This window comes from Emys orbicularis, chromosome 8, assembly GCF_028017835.1.
Source record: "Emys orbicularis isolate rEmyOrb1 chromosome 8, rEmyOrb1.hap1, whole genome shotgun sequence".
Classification (NCBI taxonomy): Eukaryota; Metazoa; Chordata; order Testudines; family Emydidae; genus Emys; species Emys orbicularis.
In genome coordinates, this window is record NC_088690.1 from 20251518 (window position 1) to 20278755 (window position 27238).

General features: G+C 40.3%; 1 protein-coding gene across 1 annotated transcript; it reads left to right on the forward strand.

Annotated features, from left to right (window-relative positions):
• The first annotated feature begins 653 nt into the window (after positions 1-653).
• IL12RB2 (interleukin 12 receptor subunit beta 2) lies at positions 654-27238 on the forward strand. The gene is made up of 15 exons (XM_065410035.1): positions 654-711; positions 2481-2696; positions 3726-3840; positions 4348-4523; positions 4800-4942; positions 5956-6100; positions 9836-9915; positions 14291-14510; positions 15671-15859; positions 16893-16994; positions 17080-17235; positions 21485-21622; positions 23617-23704; positions 26270-26369; positions 26693-27238. The coding sequence occupies exons 1-15, from the start codon at positions 654-656 to the stop codon at positions 27236-27238; spliced, it is 2472 nt and encodes an 823-aa protein (XP_065266107.1).

Here is a 27238-nt window from a genome sequence, read left to right on the forward strand (position 1 = left end):
AGGAAAATTGCGGAGTTTAATTCTGTAGCACACAAGGGTTGCAGAGTGCCCCTACTTGGCAGGTCTTCTTCCTTGTAGCTGTGCAAGGACTAAAATATGGCAGAACTCCAGGGAGCTGGGGAATGTCACCCTTAAGAAGTACTGGATGACTAATCCTGCTCAGATATACAAAGTAGTGGAAGAAAGGGGAAGAGAGTAAGATGTGAACAGGGACCCTTACGCCGGCTTTGCACAGGGGCTAGTCACAGTCTGTCCTTGTGGTTCCTAACCATAAACACTACAATGGCTAGCACTTGCTAGTGGTGCTAACCTCCACATAGCCTTTTCAGACTGTTGGGCTGGTAAAGGAGGACTATTGGTGGAGTGGGAAAAGCATATGCTATATCCTTTTAAAGTGCTGTGGAAGGAGACACACTTAGTCCATATGTTCCCATGGATACAGTGCCTGCCAGAAGCAGTCAATAAGCTCTCTAGCCAATGCCTCCAGTAAGCCACAATTTATCCGTGTGTGTGAAAGGATTATTTGTTTTATTAAATATTGCAACAAGCATCTTTGGATGTTCTAAGTTGCAGATGTTGTAACATCAGGAGTATTTTAATATATTGTTTTTTATTTTTAAAAACAGGGCATTCATTTCACTTTAGAGAGCAAAATGTTCTCCACATGGCTTGTGCACATGGCAATTTGGTGTTTGGTACAAGCAGTAACAGGTAAGTGTTTGATTTCTAAACAGAAACTTTGCTTAGAAAATCTTGAACACTTTAATTTGTTTCTCCTTCAGTCTTTGAGTGCTTTGTTGGAAAATGCCTTCCTTTTTTTTAAAGTTCCAGAGGGTCACGCTACTGTAACTTCGATGCCTGCCTGGATTGTTTTCTTATAAAAAAAAAAAAATCATTTTCAGTTAATTGGATAACGCTGTTAAGAATAATGGATGTGATTCTCTGCTGCCTTGCGCCTTGTCACTTACACCTGGTCATAGCGGATGTATGACACTACTATTCTGATTTGGCAGCATTTTACACCCATGGCGCACAACTGTAAACAACCCTACAAAGTTCAAGGCATTGGAGAATCAGGCTGGTGTTCGTTGAATGCACTTTTCAGAACCAAATGGTGCACAAGATAAGAGCCAATACATGCAACCATTGGCAACTCACTTTCATTTGTTTATACTGCATATAACTAAAGTTTCACTTCTGTTTGATGTGTGAATTCAAGGCTACTACAGGAAATAACTGCTAGTAAGTTATTTATTTATTTATTTAAAGTTAGAGGTTTGCTGTTGGTTACCTGAGAGGCACATCTTGCATACAATCCATTTCCAAATAGACAGAGTTGACTAGGTTAACAAATAAATAGAAATGCTGCTCCATCATTTTCCAGGGCCACTGAGCAACATCAAATGTATATGCACATCTCTGTTTGAATTGGGTGTTACACCTGCCTATCCTTGCATCTACACAGGAACTATGTAAAGGAAAATAAGGGATATCTCCCATGGAATTCAGAGGGAGTTTTACCATTCACCTCAATAGGGGCATGATTGCTGCTATTTCACCAATACGCATAGTGTTTTTTGTTAAAAGAGAAGATAAAGTTCTGCTTTAAGGTGGCTCCTTGGATTGTACTTTTTCAGTAAGAAAGTAGGTTGGCTTTCATTCATGATGTCCCTTAAATCAATGAAAATGTAGTGCCAGGCACAAATCATAATCCAGAGTTCTGAACTGGATTATGGTAGAGGATTATACTGGTGGAGGATTCTCCTTTGCTTTGTAAAATACCCTATACTTAAGGCCCTTGGTTTTCAGTTTATAACTGATTTTTTTCCCAAAAATTCCCAAGTTTTATTAAAGCTATTACTTGTTTTTTGTGTGGTTTTTTTTTTTTAAACAAACACTTTTACACAAATTTTGGACCACTCAACATGAAAATACTGATTATGTTAAGAAAATCCAATCCATTACATTAGGTAAATGTGTTTGTGTTAATAATAAATTAATCTAAGTATAAATGTGATGCTGTCTGTTAAAGTAAGGCAATGTAGTGAAGGATGTGCGCGCATACAAATGCACTCCAGTGCTCAAGTCCTTAAAAAGAAAAGTGACAGAATTCCCTGGACCCAACTCCCCACTGCGGAAAGAGAGATGGCAGCTCAGTAATCTGTTGCTTTGTTTCTGTCCTCCTGTCCCCCAATATTAACCCTGATATTTACCCAAAAAAACGGAATTTAATTTTTTGCACCGTTTTTCACCCCTTTTATAAATTTTTGCAATAAATACTGATACATTTCTAGGAAATTTCAGACAAAAGGCTTTGCACATTCTAAGAAGGGATCGTGTGAGTATAAATACCCAGGCGTCTGATGAAGTGGGTATTCACCCACGAAAGCTTATGCTCCAATACATTTGTTACTCTATAAGGTGCCACAGGACTCTTTGTTGCTATATATACACTGTTTGTTTTTCCCATTGTATTGTAGAAAATTGCAAAAGAGGAGACATGATTGCTAGCACAGATTCGGTAGTCCTTCCTGGATCAAACATTACCCTCTCATGCCGGCTAAAACAGGGTGAACAATGCAAGGAGCTAATTTTCAATAATTCTGAAATGGTCCTTGCATATGGAAGACACACATTTAGTTGCAAATGTAAATCGAATGGAAAAATCATCTGTGGAATTGACATCTATGTTGGAAGTAAGGAGAAGCCATTTCCTATTTCTTATTCTAACACTTTCTTCCTAGGGTATCAGATGTGATGTACCTCTGAGAAGCACATCACGAAGTGGTAGTGGGATAACTACTTTAGTGAGTCCATTGGGTGATGGATAGGTTATTATAGTCAGAGTTAGTTAATTATTTACTCTGGGCCAGATTGTGCCTCAGGGGTCCTCCATACACTGATCTCCCCCCATGCATGTGTGGGCATTCACCACTGTAGTATCATATGCTTTACTTTGGGAAGGGGTTGGACACATGCATCACCAGCCCACTGTAAACACATTGGCCCTCCCCCCTTTGTAAAATATTACATGAGGCTTTATTAATGTTTGTGCCTATCCCACCCTCCTCAGTGGAATGCCACTTTTAGTGTGAAGGGGACAGAAGATTCCAAGGCAGAGGTAGATGGAAAAATCCCCAACAGATTGCTCCATTGGAGGGTGCAGGGTTCCCCAAAATGCAGGCATAGGGTCTCGGCATAGATGGATCTAGCATCCAGTGGATCCCCAAGATTTGTGATTCAGGGCACAAACTCCCAGTAGTTCCCCTATGAATCCTAGTGTGAATAAGAAACTGTGCAATGGGAATCCCACAGAGTTTCCAGTAGCCTATGGGAGCTAATACTCTCTTTTGTCTCATGGGGAAAGAAAGCTTTTTAAGAACAGTCATCAGTTGCTGTAGGCAGGCTTTTGGGCCCCAATCCTATCCAGGATGTGCACATTGAGGCCCCTGCGTCTATGTGGAATCCTATTGTCTTCACTGGGGCTCCGCACAGTGGTCAGCCCATGAAAACAGCTTGCTGAAATTGAGGCTTTAATTTGTTCTTCTAAGTAAGTAAAAAGCCAGTCTCCCATAAAAGAGCTAGGTTAAAAGACAGCCTGAACCCTGAACTCTGTTTTTAAAAACAAAGGCAACAAAACAAAACTCAAGACTGTTTAGAAGAGGGTTTCTTAATACCTCTGTTACCAGTGTTTACCTCAAATATTGACAAGAGTGTCTGTTCAGATCCTCCAGACCAGCCAGGAAATGTATCCTGTATTCAGTATGGAAGAGATGGGAACCTTACTTGCACTTGGGATAAAGGAAGACTTACTCACATAGACACTACCTATGTGGTACAGTAAGTAACTGATGGACAAGGTTCTTTTTAGCCTACAGTTGAATAATAGCTTGAAAACTTACTATTTCTGGTAGGCCTATTTCTTTTTATTAAGGCCCCCAAAAAGTCAATTGGCTTACGTTTAAACTATTTGGGGAAAAGCACAATGGAGACAGTATATGACTCAAGTTCATGAAAGTGAGTCTAGTTGCATAAGTAGACTATTCAGCTCACATTTTTCCCCGCAGATACTGCACCACATTAACTCAGCACCTTCTGCGCTAGGCAGTGTGCAGGGACTACACCCCATTTCTAGACATGCTTCCCCCTTGAATCTGGATGTTTAATACTGGAACTGGTATTAAACAGCTGCTTAAGCTTGCCCCTTCCTAGGGAACATTCTCAAACTGTCCAGCGTCCTAATATAGGTCCAGGGCAGGTTTTTCTCTGCTCAGTTACACCATCTGAGGATTTGGCCCACAGAGTGTGTGTTGAAGATTTTAATCACAGGTTTCTCTTTTGTTCTAGGCTAACAAATGAGACAGAATGCTTACGTTTTGCAGAAGAAAGTATGAATCCTAAATACGGCTCACTGAATCTGACCAAGCTGAATTTTGAATCCAATTATACAGCTGTAGTTGCTGCCTCAAATAGACTAGGAAATGCTTCTTCCCTACCCTTTACATTCATGTTGATAGACATAGGTAAGTGTTACTCGTCTCTGAAATGAGCAGATGTAGGGAGCTGGTTAGAAGAGGTCGAATATACCAATATATGCCTTAGTGAATAAATTTCAAAAGGTTGCCAAAGACACCTAGAGCTTTGGATGGGGGTTCTTATTGTTAAGTAACAGCAATATAAATAAAGAAGCAACCCAGTGTAAATTTACCTGACATTTATATTCCATCATATCTTACACAACAATTTCTAATCACATTGCATATCTAACTGGTATTTTTATTTTTGGTCTTTATTATTAGTGAAACCTCATTCTCCAACAGATATTTTAGTGAAATTTGACAACGTTTCTGCAACAAATTGCACTGTCTTGTGGCAGGATCAACAACAGACACAAAGCTTTAGACTAAGATACCGACCGGTTAACAGTCACTCCTGGAATATGGTAATAATTCTTTCAAGAAAAAAAGGAAGTTGCTGGTCACTGATGTTTGGTTTTGTTTAATTATTTTTACCAGGTTTTATTTCTTCAAATTTGCATCTCTTCTTGTTGGCACCAAATTTAGGATAATGCAATAATTCATATCGGAAATTAACTTTAAATTAAACGTCCATCATAAACACCATCTTTGGTCTGAAGTTTTCTGCATGTGAGGCCCTAATCCTGCAAGAACGTATTTGTGTACTTAATATTATGAATATGAATAACCTCAGTGAAGTCAAATATTCATTTGAGTCTTTTCAGGATCACGGCCCTTATGTCTGACATAGCCCTGTGTTCAGACATATATTAAGTAACTTGCTGCATCTCAGCAAAAGCCAGAAAATTATTACACTTTCAGAGTTACAAGATATAAACATATAAACTACCACGCTTGTTAAGCTGAAGAAGGGCCTCATCCAACTCCTATTGAAGTCAATAGAAGTTTTTCCTTTTATTTTAACAGGATCCAAGTCGGACCTCAAATAAACATATTAGGGTTTTTAAAAAGTAGAAATCATATAAAGTATTGAGGACAGAATTTGTGAACAATGGAAGAGTTTGTTAGCTCCAGGTTATTAACTATAGAATTTTGTTGGAAAACTGCAAACCAAAATATTCATTACACTTTTCTTTTTGAAAAGGTTATTCAGGGTTGCACTGAATTAGTTTGCCATTGGTTTTAAGCATTGTATTAATTTTTTTTGCTACATGAGGATAGCTGGTACTGTAACTCCCAAATTGATATTTCTGTTTTTACCAATTATTTATCAAACAGAGGAGCTGTCCCCATTGATTTATTCCTCACACCACATAAAAAAAGACCGTTAAGTTACCACTGCTTTGGGTTCTGAAAACCCTGGGTAGCAGTACAGGCTTCAGGCAGAATATAAATTATCCATAATTCAGAGTATTACTTCATTCAATCTTTATTTCCTCTTAAGTTTAACATTACATATGCTTTAATGCCATTAAAGGTTGAAACTTTAAATTCTACAAGATATAATCTACATGATCTGAAGCCACATACAGACTATGAATTTCAGGTTTGCTGCAAATTTCACCCCAACAGAGGAATGTGGAGTGGCTGGAGCACATTTCGAATACAGACTCCAGAAGCAGGTAATAAAATATGCAGTTTCCCACGTTAATCCGTTGTCTAATGTATTTAGAAATTGTTTGAGAAGAGTTTAATATTAATAAATGCAAAGTGTGGGGCAGATTCTACCGTCAGTTACAGCTGTGTAAATCCAAAAGTAGAGGTAGTCGGAAACTGGAATTCCTGTTCATTGGGAAATTCCAAAATGTCAGAAAAAATAATTCATTTGGAAATGGAACAAAAATTAAATTTTTGAAGTTTCCTGCAAAACAGGAATTCCAAAAATGTTGTTTGTTAAAAGCTGAAATATTATTTCATTTTGATCTTTTTGAAATGTTTCCAAGGCTCTTGGAGCCCACAGGCAGGGAGCCCAGGAGCCAGGGCTCCTAAGAATGCTGGAAGCCCTGGTTCTGGGGCCATCTGCCTGACATACTGCCCTGGAGCTGGGGACCGTGGGAGCCCGGACTGCCAATGAGCCACAAGCCTGGGAGCAGAGGTTGCCAAGGAGCTGCACCCCTGAAAGCCAGGACTTTCAGGATCTCCACTACCTTCAGCCTACCAGGTGGGCTGCTGGGAGGCTAAGCATGGTGGCAGGAAATCCAGGCAGGCTTCCATTAGAAACCTCCCTGGTTTCTGTTGTCAGTTTCAACTAACTTGACATGTTTCTGTGGAACATTTTGATTGAAACAAATTGGAATTTTCGGATGAGAATTTTTCCAGCAGAACGTTTTTCCAACAGCTCTATCCAGAAGTCAGTGGAGTCACTTCTGACTTACACTGTTGTAACAGAGCAGAATCTGGCCATGTGTTCTGACAATCAAACACACAATAAAGTATGAGGTGAACAGGAGATGTTGCCACTATTCCATATTGTAGGAATAGGTGACAGTTTCCAGGAACACATAGTAAGACCATAAAGAGAATTGGTATTAATCAGTTTGTGCCAGCTCTAATATAAGATGTGTGATGCTCACTATTGGGTCATGTGTTTGCTTGCTTGGCTTCAAACTACCCCCATGAAATCACCTAGTACAGGCTTTTCAGTTCTTCTTAAAGAAGAAAACTTCTCAGCAGTTTGTCTCTCAAAGTTGTGTTAGTTTGGCACCAACTCCTTTGATCTTACACATATCTTTGATATATTTGTAAGTTATTATAAAACCTACAGGATTTTACTATGACTCATGCAATTTACCACCATTGACAGCATCAGTTTCTGTATGAAACGTTGACTGATGCAAGAGAGAAGTGTGAACTTTTCTTCCCCCCTAACAATTTCCTTCTTGTAACCCTTTGTACCCACGTTGGGTTGCTATAGTATTTCAGTTAAATGTTAGGGTGGGGAGGAGCATTTAGTCTTTTTCCCAGCTAAACGTGAAATAAGAATCTCAAACTAATCAGCAAGTATGCTCTAGCCTCATTCCAATTGATCTCAATGGGAGTCGTGAGTGAGAAGTCATAGGTACAAAATGGCTCCATTACTACCTAAAATAACTAATGTGCAGAATTCAAAGCTCTGCTTTTAATATTAGAATGAATTTTTTAAAAAGCTACTTATTTTCAAGTCTCTATAGGGTCTGGTCCTGCCGTGGGACATGTTACATTGAAGCACCATTCTGGAATTTCTGTTCATTCAAGCACCTTGTATAGGATATATGTGAAAGTAGCCTTGAAGAAGGAATATTTGAGTTTGATAAATTCATTTTTGATTCTTTGAAACACCCCCCCCCCCCCAATCTCACCGTCTAATAGTGCTTAGTATTGGGAGAACTAAATCCTACTTTTCCCCCCTCCTTTAGCTAAGATTAATAAAGTTGTGGGAGATTTACAGGTGATACGGGGCAAGAGTTCTTAGCATTGCTTATATTAAGGATTTATCTCCGCCTTGCATGCAATCCCAATCACATTCCAGTCAGATTTGTCCATGAGCTCCTTGCTTTTGTTTTAGGGTTATTAGTAACAATTTGTGCTTATTTGAGTTGTGGTGTTTTTCTTTCAGCATACACTAGTGAAATCAGTTTTGAAGAACCAGTCTGTAGTATCTTTTGTTTTACTAGTTTTCTTCTTATCTTGCTACTTCTTTCTGATTTTGAAGTACTTGAGCACATTGCCCACCAACTTTTGGCCTTTCTTCACACTCAGTTTGCTTGATTTTTGCTACTGTGGGTTTATTAAAAACTTTAGGTAAAGCTTATCAGATATCTTATTTCTGCTAAATCTTAAAAGGTCTTTCATGAACATTTTTCTTCTTTGGGCTAACTACAACTTTTGACACCACTAATGATAGAATCATAGAATATCAGGGTTGGAAGGGACCTCAGGAGATCATCTAGTCCAACCCCCTGCTCAAAGCAGGACCAATCCCCAACTACATTATCCCAGCCAGGGCTTTGTCAAGCCTGACCTTAAAAACCTCTAAGGAAGGAGATTCCACCACCTCCCTAGGTAACCCATTCCAGTGCTTCACCACCCTCCTAGTGAAAAAGTTTTTCCTAATATCCAACCTAAACCTCCCCCACTGCAACTTAAGACCATTACTCCTTGTTCTGTCATCTGCTACCACGGAGAACAGTCTAGATCCATCCTCTTTGGAACCCCCTTTCAGGTAGTTGAAAGCAGCTATCAAATCCCCTCTCATTCTTCTCTTCTGCAGACTAAACAATCCCAGTTCCCTCAGCCTCTCCTCATAAATCATATGCTCCAGCCCCCTAAGCATTTTTGTTGCCCTCTGCTGGACACTTTCCAATTTTTCCACATCCTTCTTGTAGTGTGTGGCCCAAAACTGGACACAGTACTCCAGATGAGACCTCACCCATCACATCCCTCAATCTGCTGGCAACAAGGGCACTGTTGACTCATATCCACCTTCTCGTCCACTGTAACCCCTAGGGCCTTTTCTGCAGAACTGCTGCCTAGCCATTCGGTCCCTAGTCTGTAGCAGTGCATGGGATTCTTCCATCCTAAGTGCAGGACTCTGCACTTGTCCTTGTTGAACTTCATTAGATTTCTTTTGGCCCAATCCTCTAATTTGTCTAGGTCCCTCTACCCTATCCCTACTTATTTATTATGAACATTTATTATTTTCAGTAACATAATAAGAAACAGTATATTCCCATTGAGCTTAGATCTAGTGCTCTTTCTACCAAGAAATAAGTCACAAATAGATATAAATCATACAAGAAAAACCCTACCAGAATGTTATCTATGGAGCTGTTGATCTGTCTTGAGTAGCCACAGAAAAGTTTGCAGACGTTGAGCCGGTAAGAATAAAAAACTGTCCAGTGCCTGAGTGCTGTGCCATAACCACAAGGTTAATTGTTTTAGTGCTAAAATGGTTTAACTCTCTCCAAGTTTTATGCAACTATTAGCAGCTGATCTTGTTAGCATGCTGTTATAAATTGAATGATGGCAGGATGTAGCCTTAAGAATGTATCTGAGTTTTATGGTTTGGATGGATGCCCTAGAATCTTGTTTTCTTTGTACTTAATCACACCACTAACATAACCTACCTGTCGTAGTACTTATATTGTCGTTCATCTATAAACATTTCTAAAGTGCCTCTCACTGTAGCCTCTAAGTACTATACATGAATGAAAAATTCAGAAGGGTCCCTTCAAGGATTCCAGGCTGTATGGTTTTGTGCCATTTAAAAAACATTTCTATTTCAATTTAGTTTTGTTTTCCCTCATACCTTTCAACATTTTGCAGATTTGTATCAAAGTGCAGTCATAAACTCTACACATTTTTTCTCCCCCAACCAGTGCCAAGTGGGTTGTTAGATGTCTGGTACATAATGCAGGATATGGACTCCCAAACACAGAATATCACTCTTTTTTGGAAGGTAAGATTTTACTAATCTAAGTGAATTTAAAAGTATATAGTCAAGTTTGAAGCAGGGACTGTGTTTTACTATGTGTTTGAAGAGAAAGGGCTTAGAGCAAGGAAAAACACAGCTCCGCTTCCCCTGCTAACAGCAGAAAGAGAGCTACCTCCTTGCCTCCCTTTCTTAAGAGAACAGACCAAGGAGTAGAGGAAATTCAGCTACCTGTGAGTTTTCTTCTCCTCTTTGATCAGTGCAGCAAAGACTCACCAGGCAGGGGAATGTGAAGAGGGAGCCAGTTCCTGGCTGAAGAGTTTTTGGGGTCCCAACATTTCCTGCCAGTGGATGGAGTAGGAGTAGCAGTACTTGATACAGGGGAGTAAAAGTGTTCCAGCTATGGTTTCCCACCCCTTTCCTTTAAAAAAGGATGCTCTCCATCACTACTTCCCCCTTTCTTCCAGGGAGATAGGAGAGACAATACCCATGTTCTCATCTCCCTCCCCAACATTTCAACTCTCAACCCTGCTGTGGGGAAGACATTTTGAAATAGCTTTTGTGGTGTTATTTATAATATCTTAGTCTGAGGATCTTCTAAAATGCGGAAAGTTTCATGGGGCATTTCAAAATTTAAGAACATCAGAATGGCCACATTGCGTCAAATTAATGGTCCAGTCTAGCCCAGTATGCTGTCTTCCGACAGTGGCCAATGCCAGATGCTTCAGAGGGAATGAACAGAACAGGCAATCGTCAAATGATCCATTCTGTCATCCACTCCCAGCTTCTGGCAATCAGAGACTAGGAACACTCAGAGCATGAGGTTGCAGCCCTGACCATCTTGGCTAATAACCATTGTTGGACCTGTCCTCCATGAGTGTATCTAGTTCTTTTTTTAATCCTGTTATAGTTTTGGCCTTCACAGCTTACCCTAGCAACGAGTTCCACAGGTTGAGTGTGCGTTGTGTGAAGACATACTTCCTTCTGTTTGTTTTAAACCTGCCGCCTATTAATTTCACTGGGTGACTCCCAGGTTCTTGTGTTATATGAAGAAGTAACACTTTCTTTGTATCTGGTAAGTTATTGACACAGCAGCTGCTACTTCTAGTCACAACAAATATGCTTCTGCTAATTAAAAGCAATATATTCAGACCTTCTCCAACATGAAGTGCCACTGCTGCCTTGCTAATTTCTGATAAGGAGTTACAGTTAACCAGTCTAAATAAGCTTTCAAATAATGCCTAGGGTGTTACTGTACTTCCTCCAGTTTCTAGAACAGAGGTAGGAAGGAAGTGAAAATGGGTTACTAAAGGACAGTTGTTGATATGAGTATCATTTTCTAGCAAAGAGGACTATTACTATAAATAGCTGTCTGATTCAGAAAAATGTTACCTCATCTTGAAATGGGTATTGGAAGGAACAGTGGCTGAGTTAGTTAATATAGGTATCTTGAGGGTCTGAAGCAAGATGTGGAAGATGTGAAAAGCACTGAACAAACAGATAGTTTGTCATTCAGATTAGTGACAGACCACAGTAGTGATGATTGGTAGCCACCGCAGTTGTTCTTGAAGTCGTTCTGATTTCCTGAGTTTCTTTTCCAATTCTTTATTCTCATAAGGAATATACGCACATGAGAGAAGTGTTAGATCAGACTATACCCCTTCCTGGAAAGGAGGAAAGATGTGCTGGTATATTTTTTCCAGGAAATGACAGCTCTCCCAGCTGTCGTCAGAGGAGATTCTGAATTAGGCCCTGATTCAAAGCTCATTGGCTTGTATGGAAAGACTACATGGAGGACAGTGGGCTTGAAATCGAGCCTTTAATGGACAAGCTATAGCCCATGTGTAGTGTGTTCATATTATAAAAACTTACAACAGGGAGATTGTATACGAGGTGACACAAGAATCTATTTTCTTTCATTGTATTAGGCAGACAGACAGATCTAGGAATTACTATTTCTATTGTTCTAATCAGTGCTTCCAGAACCGTCACAGGTCCCAAGATGGTGTTCATTAGTAATTTTCCACAGCAGAGGGAGCACAGGTAGAATATCTTTTTGCAGGTCTTACATGAGCAATGATTTTTCTTCTTTATATTTCTCAGTGACAGGATTTCCACCTCCCTCTCCCCTTGCCCCTGGATAGCAGCATCTAATGCAGGGGTCGGCAACGTTGGCACGCGGCTCGCCAGGGTAAGCACCCTGGCGGGCCAGGCCAGTTTATTTACCTGCTGACGCGGCAGGTTCGGCCGATCGCGGCCCCCACTGGCCGCGGTTCGCCGTCCTGGGCCAATGGGGGCGGCGAGAAGCGGCGCAGGCGAGCGATGTGCTGGCCGCGGCTTCCCGCCGCCCCCATTGGCCCGGGGGCCGCGATCGGCCAAACCTGCCGCGTCAGCAGGTAAATAAACTGGCCCGGCCCGCCAGGGTGCTTACCCTGGCGAGCCACGTGCCAAACGTTGCCAACCCCTGATCTAATGAATCATTTTCTCACCAAAAAAGATCCTTTCAGCACTGAAGTGTAGCTAAGGTAGTAGCGAATGGCACAACTTTGCAATGGGGATTCTCAAAGGAGGAATTAGGTGACCAATTCCCAGTGAACTGATTTGATTGAATGGGATTTAGGTGCCTAACGACCTTAAACTCCTTTGAAAACCCTAGCCATAAGCATTACTTTAATTACGTGTAGCTACTTGGTAGAAGATGCATTTGAGCAGAAGCAAAAACACAGTGGGTTTTTTTAAATGCACACAAAGCTATCTAGCAAATAAGTGCATTGTTTTGCATGGTTTTTGAATGGAGTCAACCAACATTGCTGATCTCAGGTTTGTTAGTTTACAGAGACAGCTCTGGGAAACAAAGTGTGTTAGCCTCCACGGAACCACCACACAGGACATAAGCCATTGTTTTACCACAGGTCCCACAAATACCAGCTTTCCATCCCTCTCCCTACAGAGAGGGAAAGCTGGATTAAAGTTTTATAACTTTTCCTTAAGGGAAATAAATATATTTAACAGAATGATAACCTTTCTGTATCATTTGAAACCAACCTATAAAATCCTGGAGCAGGGATATAAGACCTATAACAGTCTGTACAGCCTTACTGAGTTCCCTAGGACTTTTCCTTAAAGGTATAATTGCACCTCAAATAGTTCATTTATGAGCTAAAAGTTTTGCAATTAATTAAGGTTCTCTGCCATAGAATTAGTATGTATCTTGGCATAGATTTTAAGGCCAGAAGGAACCGTTAGATGATCATTTAGCCTGGCCTCCTGTAGAACACAGGCCATAGAACTTCAGCCAACATCTCTTTGCTATATATTTTGTTGTATAAATTGCAATGGGCTTATGAACAATAATAAAAAATGAGTGAACTAGAGAATGTTGTCAGATTGTAAATTTAAGGTAGGTCGTATTTGGTATCTAAACTACAGAGTAGTGTCCCTTTGATCGCTATAGTGTCTGCATATGAATTAAAAAAACCAAAACAAGATATGCCTATGCCATCTAAATAGATTCTTTAAAAAACAGAAGATAGCAGGTTCATAACAAAAGTACTATTGAAGTCTCAGTTTTTGTTACAGTTTTTTTTGTCTTTGCAAGCCTGATGCTACTTTGGGAGGATTCTATGTCAGTGTAGCTGCAGCACTCTCCATCAGTAGATGGGGCTTGCACCAGCACACTTCCCTTCAACAGTAGGGGTTGTGGCATCTCATTCGGTTTGTGTCTGCTGGAAGAGCTCATTGCTGTTTTTGATACGGAGTGGAAATGGCAGGATCCTCAAACTTTCTCCAGTCTTCATAATATATTTTCTAACATCCAATGGTGATTCTTTAGTAGCTGCTGCATTTGTTTCATAATTACAGAATTATCAGAAACAAAATGTTACTGTATAGAAGGCTCTGGTACATCTTGAATATGAAAAGCCTTTATGTATATAAAAACAAATAACTCCCTAATTATATTCTAAATATTTGATCTGAATTCATGTCTTTTTCTAGACAGGATTTCTCATCAGTTATTACAGCCTCTTCTGCTGGCATATACTTTTATGCTAATTTTTTTAGGTATCGTACATTTTCTGTTGAGTTTAATTATTACTATATTGAACCTTTATACTGTACATGCATTATGCACAGGCTATTGTAAAGGCACCAGACGCTCCTGTGAACTACTAGCCATAGCTTTTGGTAAGATGCATAGTTCTCAGACAGTTAACAACATCTTTATCGAAGAGCAGACGTGAAAACTTTCTAAAGTCTCTTGAAGCACTTCAGTTAATTAATTTCAATTGAACGGTGCTAGTGCAAGGTGCTCTTAACAGTTTTGGCAAATTCCTTTTTTTGAATATTTGTGATCTTGCCAGGAAAATAATGGGGAAAAGTAATAAGGTATATTTCTTTGTAGGTTCTGAGCAAGTTAGAAGCAAGAGGAAAGATCCTGCATTACACACTGACCTTTCAAGCACTAAACCAGAAGAGTCCTAGAACGACAGATGTGAACACCACCACACAAACCCACTTCACTAGAGTCCTCCCCAAGGTGGATTATAACATAATGGTCTATGCTCATAATTCAAAAGGAAACTCATCTCCAACGTCCATCATTACTGATCTGAGTATTTTAGGTAAACACCTTTGCTGCTTGAGTTACGAGAAATATTGGCTCTTGCTTTTGAACAGAGCAGAACTCTGTGTTCTGAAGTATTCAGCTTTTAAGTTAGAAGGTCATTCAAAGCCCTGTTACCTCTTTATACAATTACGATTAGTGCTTATGAAGCTTGCTGTCTCTGCTAATAATTTGTCAGAGTTTGTAATTAATGAGCAATATGATTGGCTCTAAGCACATTGTGTCCACGTATCATGGTTAATATTCAGCAGCTGGACTCAACTAGCCAGGTTTCATCCTTCTCTGCAACTTAGGCTGGCACATAATTGCCTTCTTGTAGCCCAGGAGTAATGCTTATTTTTAAACTATCGATAGGATCCACTACTGGGCCCGGTCCTAACTTTGTAGTAGGATATTCACAGGGTGCATTGCTCCACGTGTTGCTTATTCTGCTCTGCATTACTATTTCTAGTCACTCTCTCCCCAACTGAGACAGTATGGCATATCAGCTGCTGAGAATGGGTTGATATAGGCCCTCTTTACTTAGGCTGCCTAAGATGGATAGAGACAGTTGATACATGGCTGTATTGTGAAAAAAGCTGCTGAGTGGACACAACTCAACCATGTTTGTTATACCAAGATCAGATATGTGGCATGGTCATACTTCAGTGGTAGATAGCAACTTACTAACCCACCTTTGTCACCAACTTCCCTCCCACAGCTTTTTCCTGCAGAAGAGAGTAATGTGGCCCTGTGTCTGAAAGCAAAATTTTACACTTATGTGGATCAGACATGTTCCAGACTCTTGGTGGAAGCATGGGTGTTATTAGAATGGTTGGTAGGTAGAAACCATGTGAAGACCATGGACATTAAGGAGTAAAGGTAGCAGTGCTCCTGTTGCTGTACCATGATGCAAGATGGCAATAAAAAAACCCAGCCAAACAACAAACAAACCCCACCGTTTTAGCAGCTTAGTTGTAATCAGACTAGCACAAAGAGCTTCTCTCTCTGATGAAGGATTCTGTACACTGTGTAGCACTAAGATGAAGAAGGGCAGCAACTGCACATATCCAATCTACCAAGTCAAAATACAACAGACCATGAGTAACAGATTCAAATAAGGGATATTGTTTAAGGGAGTGTTACAGGCAACGTGTGTGTTTTTTTCTCCTTTTTAAGACTTACCTCCTCCGCAGAGCATCTCTGTTACACCAATGGGGAATAACAGCATCTTTGTCATTTGGGCGCCTCCCATTGAATCTGCAGCCTTCAATGGATATATAGTGGAATGGGCAAAGACATGTAGCCCTGAACCCCATCTGAACTGGATAAAATTTCCAGCATCCAATTTGTCCACAATAATATCAGGTAATTGTACAGTTTAGAAGTGGATTCTCCTTCCAATTAGGAAGCTTTGTGTTAGGAACCATCTGATTCAATGTTAATTTCTACTAGACCAAGCTGAACAGTTACAGTATTGAAAGCATTTAAAAATAGTTAGTGGCTGCTAGGTAATAATCTTAGTTGCGCTAGGTTAGACTGCCAGTGACTCCTTGTATGTTTGTAACTGGTACATGGACTGTTCTGTGTCAGTTCTCTCACATTCCATAAGTAGTAGTCCCTTCCAGATGATTTAAGAACAGTGCTACACAAAGTTTGAACACTGAAACAGATTAGCAAGGGAACTTAGAATCAGTACAAAGTATGCTGAAGGACTATCTAGGCAGTAGTACTTTGCTCATTACTATTATAAATAGTCTTTCCAATATACTGTACTGGTACTGTACCTTGTTGGTTTATTAGGCCTTTCAGGAGTAAGGACCCTGCTGTCTCTGGAGTAGACCAGAAAACAACCAGCAAGCTCATGCTACTATCTTGTACTCTCCAGAAGGAGAGTGAGTTACTAGCAGCATCTCACAACCCCCAGAGACCCTTCTAGTGGGGAGGTGCTCATATTCCATGGTTCTGAATGTGGGATAGGAGGCCATCACTGGCACTGCTTCCAATCTGGCTTTGCTATAGCAGCCATCAATCATATATATTAAAACTGTGAACTGTGTAACAGCTTGTTTCCTCCTCTGCTTTCCCATTACTCAAAAATGGCTGAAGAGATTTGCTCAGACTTTTGATTTTTCTTCCACTGTGGTGACTCATGCTATACCCACTCCATGGCTATATAAAGGACTTCAGTCTTCAGGACGGTTAGCTTTCACAAACATTAAAGCTATTTACACAAACAGAGAGATGAAGCAAAGTTGCCAGAGAGGAGAACATAAAGAGCCTCTTGCTCAATTTGAAGAATATATGTAATAAAATTGAAGCCTAGTCTCCACTTTAGATGGTTAGGTAATTGTGTTAATAATATTTCAATTGACCACATATCTGATCTCTCTCGTTTCAGAGAACATAAAGCATGATGTATGCTATGACATCAACGTATTTGCACTTTATAGGAACAGAGCTGGACAAGTGGCTTCAGCTAGAGGATACTCGAAACAGGAAGGCAAGCTCTGGCTATTCAGTCTGAGACATTTTGTTTAAACTAGCCTAAACATTTGTCCTTAAAAATAAAATCTTGTGTTTTGCAGCACCATCAGCTGGCCCCCAGGTTTATGCAGCAGTAAAAGGAGATGGTGTTTGGGTTTCATGGGAAGAAATCCCAGGCCACCAGCAAATGGGCTGTATCACTAGCTACAATATATACTTGCAGAAGAAAAACTCAGAGGAAGGCCCTAAAGTTTATGGTAGGTATCTGGCAAAAAATAAGCAGAACATAAACCCTGTTCTTGTACAGGACATTGAAAATATGAACCCCACTGTTCTAGGTAAGAGGAAAAAATGCATTTAGAAAGATACACATGCGCCCAAAAGCCACAAGGCTTGGCTCCAGAGCTGAACTTCCCCAGAGTTTGGAGCCAACCGATTCCCGGTTTTGGTTTGGGCCTCTCTCGACTAAAAAGATCTGCAGAAGGGACTGGAGAGTCAGTTTTGAAAAGTGTGTCACTTCTACTAGCAAGACAAAAATAGAATAAACTAATGCAATTTGATATCTGTGCACACTGCTACCCTTGAATTATCTACTTAAAGCTACTTAACAGTAATTGATTTAGTCCCTTTTAGTTATAGAGTGGATAAGGTAACAGATTTACTCAGAAGTCACTCAGGATATACACATACCAATGAAGGTTTTAATCAGTACATACATATACACACACACCACTTTCTTATTGTGCAAGTCATCTATTATCCCATGAACACTGTAATTCCTATATCCACCACGCCCTCCCAGAAGAAACAAACCCATATACATTCCTTTCTCAATTGTATCCAAGCACTGCAACAACAGAGTTCTTAAAACACAAACATGCCTTTCAAAATGTCACCTCACAAACATCTTTTGAGGTGAGAGTGATCTTTCACCACTAACCAGTGATATCCCGAGGATAAAAAAATCCAATCTTCAGGCAATATCTAGTAATCATTGTACTGCAGGATAATATAAGTCTTACTACACCCACAATAGTGTTAATTCTTCTGTATTCTTTCTAGGTTCTCAAGACTAATAAAAAAACAAAAAACTTACCTCTGTTGCAGCCACACATGCTCTGTTCTTCTTACTCCTACTTTCATCACTTCAACTGAAAGGTCCTTTACTGTTTTATAACACTATATCTCTCAAGTGTCTCCTGCCCAATTAAACATCTTTGTCTTTACATAGAATCAGTAATAAAAAGCAGCTATTTTCTGCTACAGCCCATATATAGACTCACCTTTTACACTGTAACCAAACAAAACAAACCCTAAATTCCTCTTTTTTCTCTGCTCTCAAGTTCCTTATTGACAGCACCTGTGGGTATGATTAGGTCAAGTAATCACTGTGGGAAGGCTACAAATCTCAGGCTGTAGTATCTCCATGATGCTGGGGTGGGTTTTCTGCTCATTAAGTATGTATGAAGACGGCCTACAAGGCATGTTTTTTTTGGACTTCCTTTAAATGAAATTCAGGTCTTATCTACCCAGGTATTTTGTGTGACCAGAGAAGTAGTAAGTTTATGGCATCAGAGATATCACGGAACCGAAACCTAATTGAGACCTTGATGTTGCTTATGCATGTGTTTAACTTTATTATTGTGAGTAGTTCCACTGAAATCAATAGGACAGCACATAGTAAAGTTAAGAATGTAAGTGGTTGTAGAATTGGAGCCTGAGAGTGGAAGCAGTTTATAGTCACTGCTTAAAACTATGGGTTTTTTTCTTTTTTTAACAACACCCCTTTTAACTAAAGAATTGGAGAAAACTTCTTAGATAAGGATTTGGCCTGCTGGCTCCTCCATTATGGAATTAGAACCCTCCCAGTCCACATTTCTGAGGCATCCAAGAATGCCAACAGACAGAGGGAAGAGTTGTTGTTTCTAAGAAAGAAGGGGAAAAAAGGTAAAACCCACGTCCACACTTAAAAACAAACAAAGGCCAACCCCCTCCCCCTCCCTCCCAACAGCCTCCTGACAAAATGCATTCAGAACTTTTTAAAAAAAAAATATTGGAAAGAAGCAAAAAAAAGAAAGCACACGCTCATTCACCTTTAAAGTAATTTTATAGGAGCAAGTTTAGTTTTTAATTTTGTCCTCTGTGCTTTATCAAGTTGTTTTTCTTCCTTATGTAAATGCAGTTTATTGCTACACAAATAGCTAACACAGAGAAGGACGACAGCGGTTAGGGCACTAGCTTAGGACTTGAGACATGTAGGTTCAGTTGCCTGCTCTGACAGAATTCCTGTATGACCTTGAGCAAGTCATTTAGCCTCTCTGTGCCTCAACACCCTGTCAGTTTAAAAAAAAAAAAGCCAGTAGTACTCCCCTCCCTCACCAGGTGTTGTAAGAATAAATACATTAAAAGAGTGTGAGGTGTTCATGTACTACTGTAACGGGGCAGTACAAGAGAGCTATTGTCTAGAAGAAAACATGCCAACGTCTGCACTGATTTACATCCAAGTTCACAATCTGAGGAATAGTTTTGCTACCATAAGGGATTTTAATGAGGTTTAATAAAATAATAAAAGCTTAAAAATGACACTCACTAGGGATCTGTTCAATGAGCATCTATTAGCTAGCTCCTAATTCTGTGAACAGACCAGTTTGTGATCTGGGGGCTTCTGATCCATTTGGAGCTACTGGCAGGGATTTTTTACATTCAGAAAAACCAGTAATGAATCATTGGTAAGGCTAAAAAATAACAGGAGTACTTGTGGCACCTTAGAGACTAACAAATTTATTAGAGCATAAGCTTTCGTGGGCTACAGCCCACTTCTTCGGATGCATATAGAGTGAAACATATATTGAGGAGATATATATACACACATACAGAGAGCATGAACAGGATTTTGTCACAGTATTTTTAGTAAGTGTTGATGGCCAAAAATACTATCAAACTACAGAAAATGCTGCGAGAACTCAACACAAAAAGCAGCCAAGTCAGACTGAAAATTAACTGCTCCAAAACGAAATTTATGTGGTCTGATACCATGCCAAAAGCCCAAATAACAGATCAAGGGAGAACAAATAGAAGTTGAGCAATATGTCTATTTGGGCCAAGAAATTAACATGCGCCACGATCAGGAAGGTGAACTCTTGCGAAGAAAGAAAGCAGGTTGGTGCGCATTCAGTTCTATCAAGGATGTCCTCCAAAGAAAAATCAACAAGGGAACACATGCCAGCCTCTTCAACTCAACAGTACTGCCAGCAATATTGTACGGCAGCGAAACATGGGTGCTGATGAAGTCAGAGGAGCAGCAGCTGTCTGTCACGGAGAGGGCAATGGAAAGAAGAATTCTGGGAATTTCAGTCTGCAACTGAATCCCCAAAGAAGTGATCAGACAACAGAGTGGAGTGCAAGACGTTGTTGAGAGCAGGCATAGTAAAATGCGAAGGGCCGGGCATATAGCGAGGCTCACTGACAATTGATGGACTGCAGCTGTCGCTGAGTGGTACCCATGGGAACTGAAACAACCACTCGGCCGACCTCCAAAGAGATGGGAAAACTTTATTGTGAAAAGATATGGCCGTACATGGAGAAGGGAGGCCAGAATATGAGAAGAATGGAAGATGTGTTGTGATCGGCGCAATCTATACGAGGGCTGAAGGACCGATCGATCAAGGTGATTTTTAGTAAAAGTCACAGACAGGTCACAGGCAATAAACAAAAATTCATGGAAGCCCACAACCTGTCCTTGCCTTTTACTAAAAATAGAAATGGGGTAGAAAATGAAAGCAGGTGTATATAATTTGTAAACCTGTCTCCCCTTCTCCCCTCCCCCCCCGTCCTATTACAAATGCTGCATAGGCAGACTTCTGTGACCACATGGAGCTGCACTGACTTGAAGTAGGGCTCTGCATAGGAATTTGAGTCCATCCTTCTTGGAGCTCATTGCAGGAGCAGCCCATAGAAAGTAAAAGTAGCTGCTCAAATATGAACACTGCTAATCTGTGCTTAGTGTTCCTTTACAATTTAGGAATCACACCAGTTAGAACAGGGCAGAAAATGGTACTGTTAAATTCTTTATGTACAGGACATGGTTATTTACAAAGTCCTTTACGCATACATAGTGCTTAGCAAACATGGCAATCATAGTCCCTACCCTGAGCAGCATATGATCTAATTCAGACAAATAGGATAACAAGACAATGACTCAGATTCAAAAGGGCAAAGGGGACAGAGATCTGGGTTGGAAAAGCTTCATGAAAGAAGCTGCACAGAGATTTAGAGGAGAAAGCAGGGCACTTGGTGAAGGAGGATCCTGTTCAAAGCATAGGTTATGAAGAAAAATAAAGATGGGTAGCTAAGAGTAGGAGAAAGCAGTGAAGACAAGACTCGGAGAACAAGGAAAGGGAGGGAGAAAAAGTGAGATGGAGAATTGAGGGTTCAGTTCTTTAGAATTAAACAAGAGAAATAAAAACACTGGATTCTTTGTTGATTTCTCTTTTTTTCTCTTTTCAGTCATCCATAAAGAGACTTCCAGAAATTCATTTTTAATCAAAAACCTGCAGCATGGTGTGAACTACGTTTTGTGGATGACAGCTTCAACCATGGCTGGAGAAAGCCCTATAGGGAACGAGGAACTGGTTTACCTAGAAAGTAACAAATAGCTTCATCTTAAGACCTTTGTGTGATGAGCCAGCAGAAAGACACCTTAGCTATCCCTGGCCCCAGCCCTTTCACACAGATTTGGATTGTACCTACTCCTGTTAATCCTTACAGAGAAAATAATTGGATATTTTCAGCTGGTTATAAAATTGTGCATGTTTTTTTTTTCCTTCCAATTGCCCACCTTCCCACAAGACATCTGTAGAGACAACTAGGATATGCAAGTAGTAATTTGAGTCCAGTGGGACTGGTCACATAAGTAAGGCAAGCAGTGTTAGACCTCACTGAAGGTAATAGGAGTTTTGGCACAGACTTCAATGTGAACAGTCCCATTGGCCTCAAATTACTACTTACATATTTAAGCTAGGGACAAAGTAGGGCCTGATTATGCTCACATTGAAGTGAATGGCAAAATTCCCACTGACTCTAGTAAAGAAATAAAATAGTATTATTTCTGAATTCCTGTAATTCTCAGCTATTTCAGAAGACTGAGAGGGGACATGATAGCAGTTTTCAGGTATCTAAAAGGGTGTCATAAGGAGATGGGAGGAAACTTGTTCATCTTAGCCTCTAAGGATAGAACAAGAAGCAATGGGCTTAAACTGCAGCAAGGGAGGTTTAGGTTGGACATTAGGAAAAAGTTCCTAACTGTCAGGGTGGTTAAACATTGGAATAAACTGCCTAGGGAGGTTGTGGATTCTCCATCTCTGGAGATATGTAAGAGTAGGTTAGATAAATGTCTATCAGGGATGGTCTAGACAGTATTTGGTCCTGCCATGAGGGCAAGGGACTGGACTCGATCTCTCGAGGTCCCTTCCAGTCCTAGAGTCTATGAATCTATGAATGGCAAAATTCCCAGACTCTAGTAAATAAATAAAATAGTATTATTTCTGAATTCCTGTAATTCTCAGCTATTTCAGAGGTTTCCCATATTCAGAAGTTTCCCCCTTTGTGTGTATTCCACACAATTATGCCTGTAATACCAGTTACAAAGTCAGACCTCTTTCTACATTTTTTGACTAGAGCTGGTAGAATCAGACTTTCAAACCCATGGGAAATTCCCTTAGTTTGAAATTTGTTTTCATCCCAAATTGGGACAGAAAGTCAAAGAACAAAATTTTACACATATACTAGAAAGTTCAGAAAAATTTTGATTAGTAAATATCAAAAAGTTTCATTTTGGTTTGTCAGCTCTCCTACAATGTACAATGGTTATGTGACTCCCATCATGCACCACAGCAGTTCAGAGGAGAGGCCATGGTGCATCATGGGAGATGTCCAGGTAGGGAGCCTGGCCTGTAGAGAATGGGGGCATGAGGCACTCCAAGTACAGTTCTCATGAGGCACTGTGGCAGCTGCGGCAGACACAGATTCATGTTGAACTGACCCCAAATGAAATATTTTGATTCAGTTCAACAAACTGAAGTATTCAGATTTGGGTCGATCTAAACCAAAATATTGTGTTTCAGTTTCCCTAACAAAAAATTTAAAAACTTCAGCAAAATCAACATGTTCCCCCAATGAATTTTGATTTTGCAGAAGTTGAATTTTCTGTCAAAAAAATTCCTGACCAGCTCTAATTTTGATTGTTCCACAGACACAACATAGTATATTTACTGTTTAAAAGCTTTTCTGTCTAGCCTAGCGTTCACTAGCATAGTCCATCTTACTGACTCTAGGTTTATTTGCTGCATATGTCGATGTTAAGTGCAGTGGCCCAAGACAAAGGTTAAAGGGCTGCATATATTAGACAATCAGTCTTGGGTGAAATTGCCCAATGGAGAGCCCCATCTTACAAAGTTCTCTTTTTTCTTAGCATTTCAGCAGTGCCAAATTCCAGTTCTTAAATGTACTCAGTTCTTTTTCGTTTATGAGCAAGAGAGCATACCCCAGGACTTTCATAGGTCAACCATCCATACAGTTGAGTTAGCATATTTAAAATCTGATTTTTGCTGTTTATCAACATGGGTTTGCTGGATTTACAGGTGCTTCTGAATGGATTATTGTTTCGGCTGCTTGCATCTTCTTCGGTATTTCAGCCTGCATTTGCTTTGTGCAATCTGTTCAAAAAGCGTAAGTGAATTATTTTTATCATATCTGAACTCCAAAAATAAAGTAGTTTCCTCTTTAGAATGTATAATAATGTCTTTTTACAACTTGTTCTAAACTCCTTTGAAATTTTACCTGAAATTTACAAGATGCCAAACAAATTGCATAAATGATATTAAATAAAAACACAGCACAAAGTTAGATATTTGTACATGTAAATAGATGCAGGTTCAGAAATGCACCAATCGAGAATGTGCACCCCTCCCCCCGATATATACTTCCCCCCCCCCCCCCCCAAGTTTAACCCTTAGGACCTAATCCTTCTCCCATTGAAATGAGACACCTGGTAACTTCACTGAGAACAGAATCCAGCCCTTAGACTGAAAACTCTTAAGAGCAGGGATTTGTCTTCATAAAGCAACACACACCAAGGAAGTAATAGATGTCTAGAGACCAGAACAAAATATAGTTCATAGAACAGAAGAGCTCTCTAATTATCTGCTGCTACAGAACAGTTTTGATGCCACAGGGATTTCCCTATATCAGCTACCTTCCAAATTTAATTCATTTAAAAACTTGAAGGGGCCACTTTTTTTTTTTTTAAGATATACTTAAAGGTAAAAGGCAAAGTAGATTATATACTAGCTTGTTGACTCAGTGACCACCACAAAATGCTAACAGCAGAGACAACAAAGTTTGGGAGCTATATCAGAAGTGTCACTATCTGGGCCTCCAGCTTAGTAAATTTCAGTCTAAGGCTAGGTCTACACTACAGCGGGGGTCCGACCTAAGATACGCAACTTCAGCTACGTGAATACCGTAGCTGAAGTTGCGTATTTTAGGTCGGCTTACCTGGTGGTGAGGACGCGGGAAAGTCGACCGCTGCCGCCGACTCCGCTGCCGCCTCTTGCCGAGGTGGATTTCCGGAGTCGACGGCAGAGCGATCAGGGATCGATTTTACCGCGTCTTCACTAGACGCGGTAAGTCGATCCCCGATAGACCGATTGCTACCCGCCGGATCGGCGGGTAGTGAAGACATAGCCTATATGATTAACAAAAATATCCAGTGTTACGTTAGTAAGGATTTCTTAAGAAAACAAGACCTATGGAAGGGATGTAACCCTCATGCATCTGAGCATAAGCCAACCTGTAACTATCAGAGTTAGGATGAAACTTCCTGAAGACAGACCATTCCATTACTGCTTACTGCAGGAGTTTCTGTGAAGCATCTGTTGCTGGCCATTGAGACAAGACAGACCACTGGTCTGATGTAGTATGGCAATTCCTATACTTCTAAGGGAGCAGCATCACAGAGGTGATGCATTACAGGTGGGAGCTACTTGCAGTGTTTTGTCCACTTAGTGGTAAATTATGATGCAGAATCAGTGTCTCAGAAACAGTCCCTTGCCCTCTTGGCCACAAGAGCGAGGGTAGTGTTTGCAGCTGTGAAAAATTAGCGTAGGATATAAAAACAGCAGCCCAGAATGTAGAGTTGAACTACAATCCCTACTAGAACTGGCCAGAAATTTAGATTCTAAGCTTTTGGGGGCAGGAATTGACTATTTGTTGGGTGGGCGCGCACACACACACACACACACACACACACACACACGCGCGCCTCCCCCCCAATCCCTGACTGGAGCCTCTAGAAGCTATTGGAACACTATAAGGTGAAAGTTCGGCCTTCTCAGGTGTTCTGCACAGAATCACTGGGGCTAAGAAAAACATGCTCGAGGACCCTTTTTTACATCCCAGCACTAGGAGCAGGGATGGGAAGAGTTTATTGGCTTGTAGAGGTGTACATCATGCAATGTTAGTGTACACTTTACATGGTTTAGATTGAAAGTCCATCTAATGGAAAGCCTAGACAGAGATGCATCTTCCATTAGGGTTAAATGTGGTCATACGTGGGTTTAGAAAGTCACTGGCAGTTGGGGCAGAGTACAGGTATAAGAGTGCTCCTGTTTATCTTCCCTCCTGACAAGTCAAGCAGCTGCATTCCAGACTAGCTTCTTCAAGGTTAACTCAAGGCAGAGGTTTCTGCAATAGTCAAGTTTTGAGGTAAACAGATGTGCAGTCCACCTCAGAGAGGAAAAAGTGCATGTCTCGGCCAGCTGAAATCTGAATAAGAGATTTCTTGTCACTGTTGCCATCTGGGGAATCCAGGAGCAGCAATAAATATAGCAAGACCCTAAGTCTGCAAACCATCTGAGTGTAGGTTGGCAGGTGCCCTCAGCTGAGAGAGCAGCCATAGATGTTAACAAAGGGAAGAGTTTGAGAACCTACCAGTCAACATCACAACAGTTTTATCCAGATTGAGCTTAAACTAAATTGCTTTAATACAAGTTCCAACAAGGTAAATTGCAAATTACCAAATACTGGCAGGCTGGAATTTCTACTGGCCCAGACTAAAGCAGTCTACACTGAGCAAAACACTGATTATTTGGTATCTTGGCATTGTGTGGTGTCCCAATTTAATATGTCAGATTTAAATGTGAGGATGTATAGATTATAGTTTGAAGCCATTACATTTGCAGGATTTGCATAGCAATCGTGATTTTAATGCCAACATGTTCCATTTGTTTGTAGATTATGCTCACTCCTTTCTGTCCTTGTACCTCAATGGTACAGAAAAGCCATTCCAGACCCAGCTAACTCGACATGGGCTAAAAAGTACTCCTCTGTAGAGGTAAGTCACCTTTCAAAATTATTTTTATACTAAGCTTGTCATGCTCACTTTAAAAATGATTTTGGCCATACATGTCCGTAATCTCTTGGTACAAAAAAAGTGTGAATTTATGGTCAGTGGGATGATTGCAGGAAACTACTTTGGCCTGTTAAGATTATCTTATGGCCTGTTAAAATTATCACGTATCAGCCTGATACAAGGACAATGCAGAAACTTACTTTTAGGATTAGCAGTATTAGAAAGGATGTTGTGTGAAAGCTATTTGCATTTTGACAGGGTAGAAGATACTGTCTGAATAATGAATATTTTTTCTCACCCATCAGAATGAGCTGAACTTAGATTCCAATCAGTTCCTAAGCTACTTCAGCAGTTTTGAAGAGCCTGAAACTATAGAAGTAGAGGAAGTCTTCATAAAAAGGGAACCAGTGGCTTTCAAGGACATACCCATCTTCAACAACATTAAAAACAGTGAAGGTCATGATTGGCAAACAACAGAAAACAGCTTTGAGAAACGGGAATCCACTGAAAAGAACTCTGAGTACAAACCTTTGGCCCCCAGCACACCAGATGATGGAGACAATTATAAGTGTCACCTGCCTTACTTGTACAAAAAAGTAGTACTGGAGGGAACAGAGCAAATTCAAACTGTTTCTGAGTACCTTACTAATCCACTTACAGACATGACTGTGAACTATTTGCCTTCAAACATATTGTCTCCCATTATGGACACGAATGAAGAAAGCAATGAATTTGAATGCAAATCCTTCTCCATTTTCCCACCAACTCCTCTTCTGATGCCAATGTTTTCTTGTGGAGGGAAACTTACTTTGGATGCAGTAAAAATTGACTGCAATTCTTTCACAGACTAA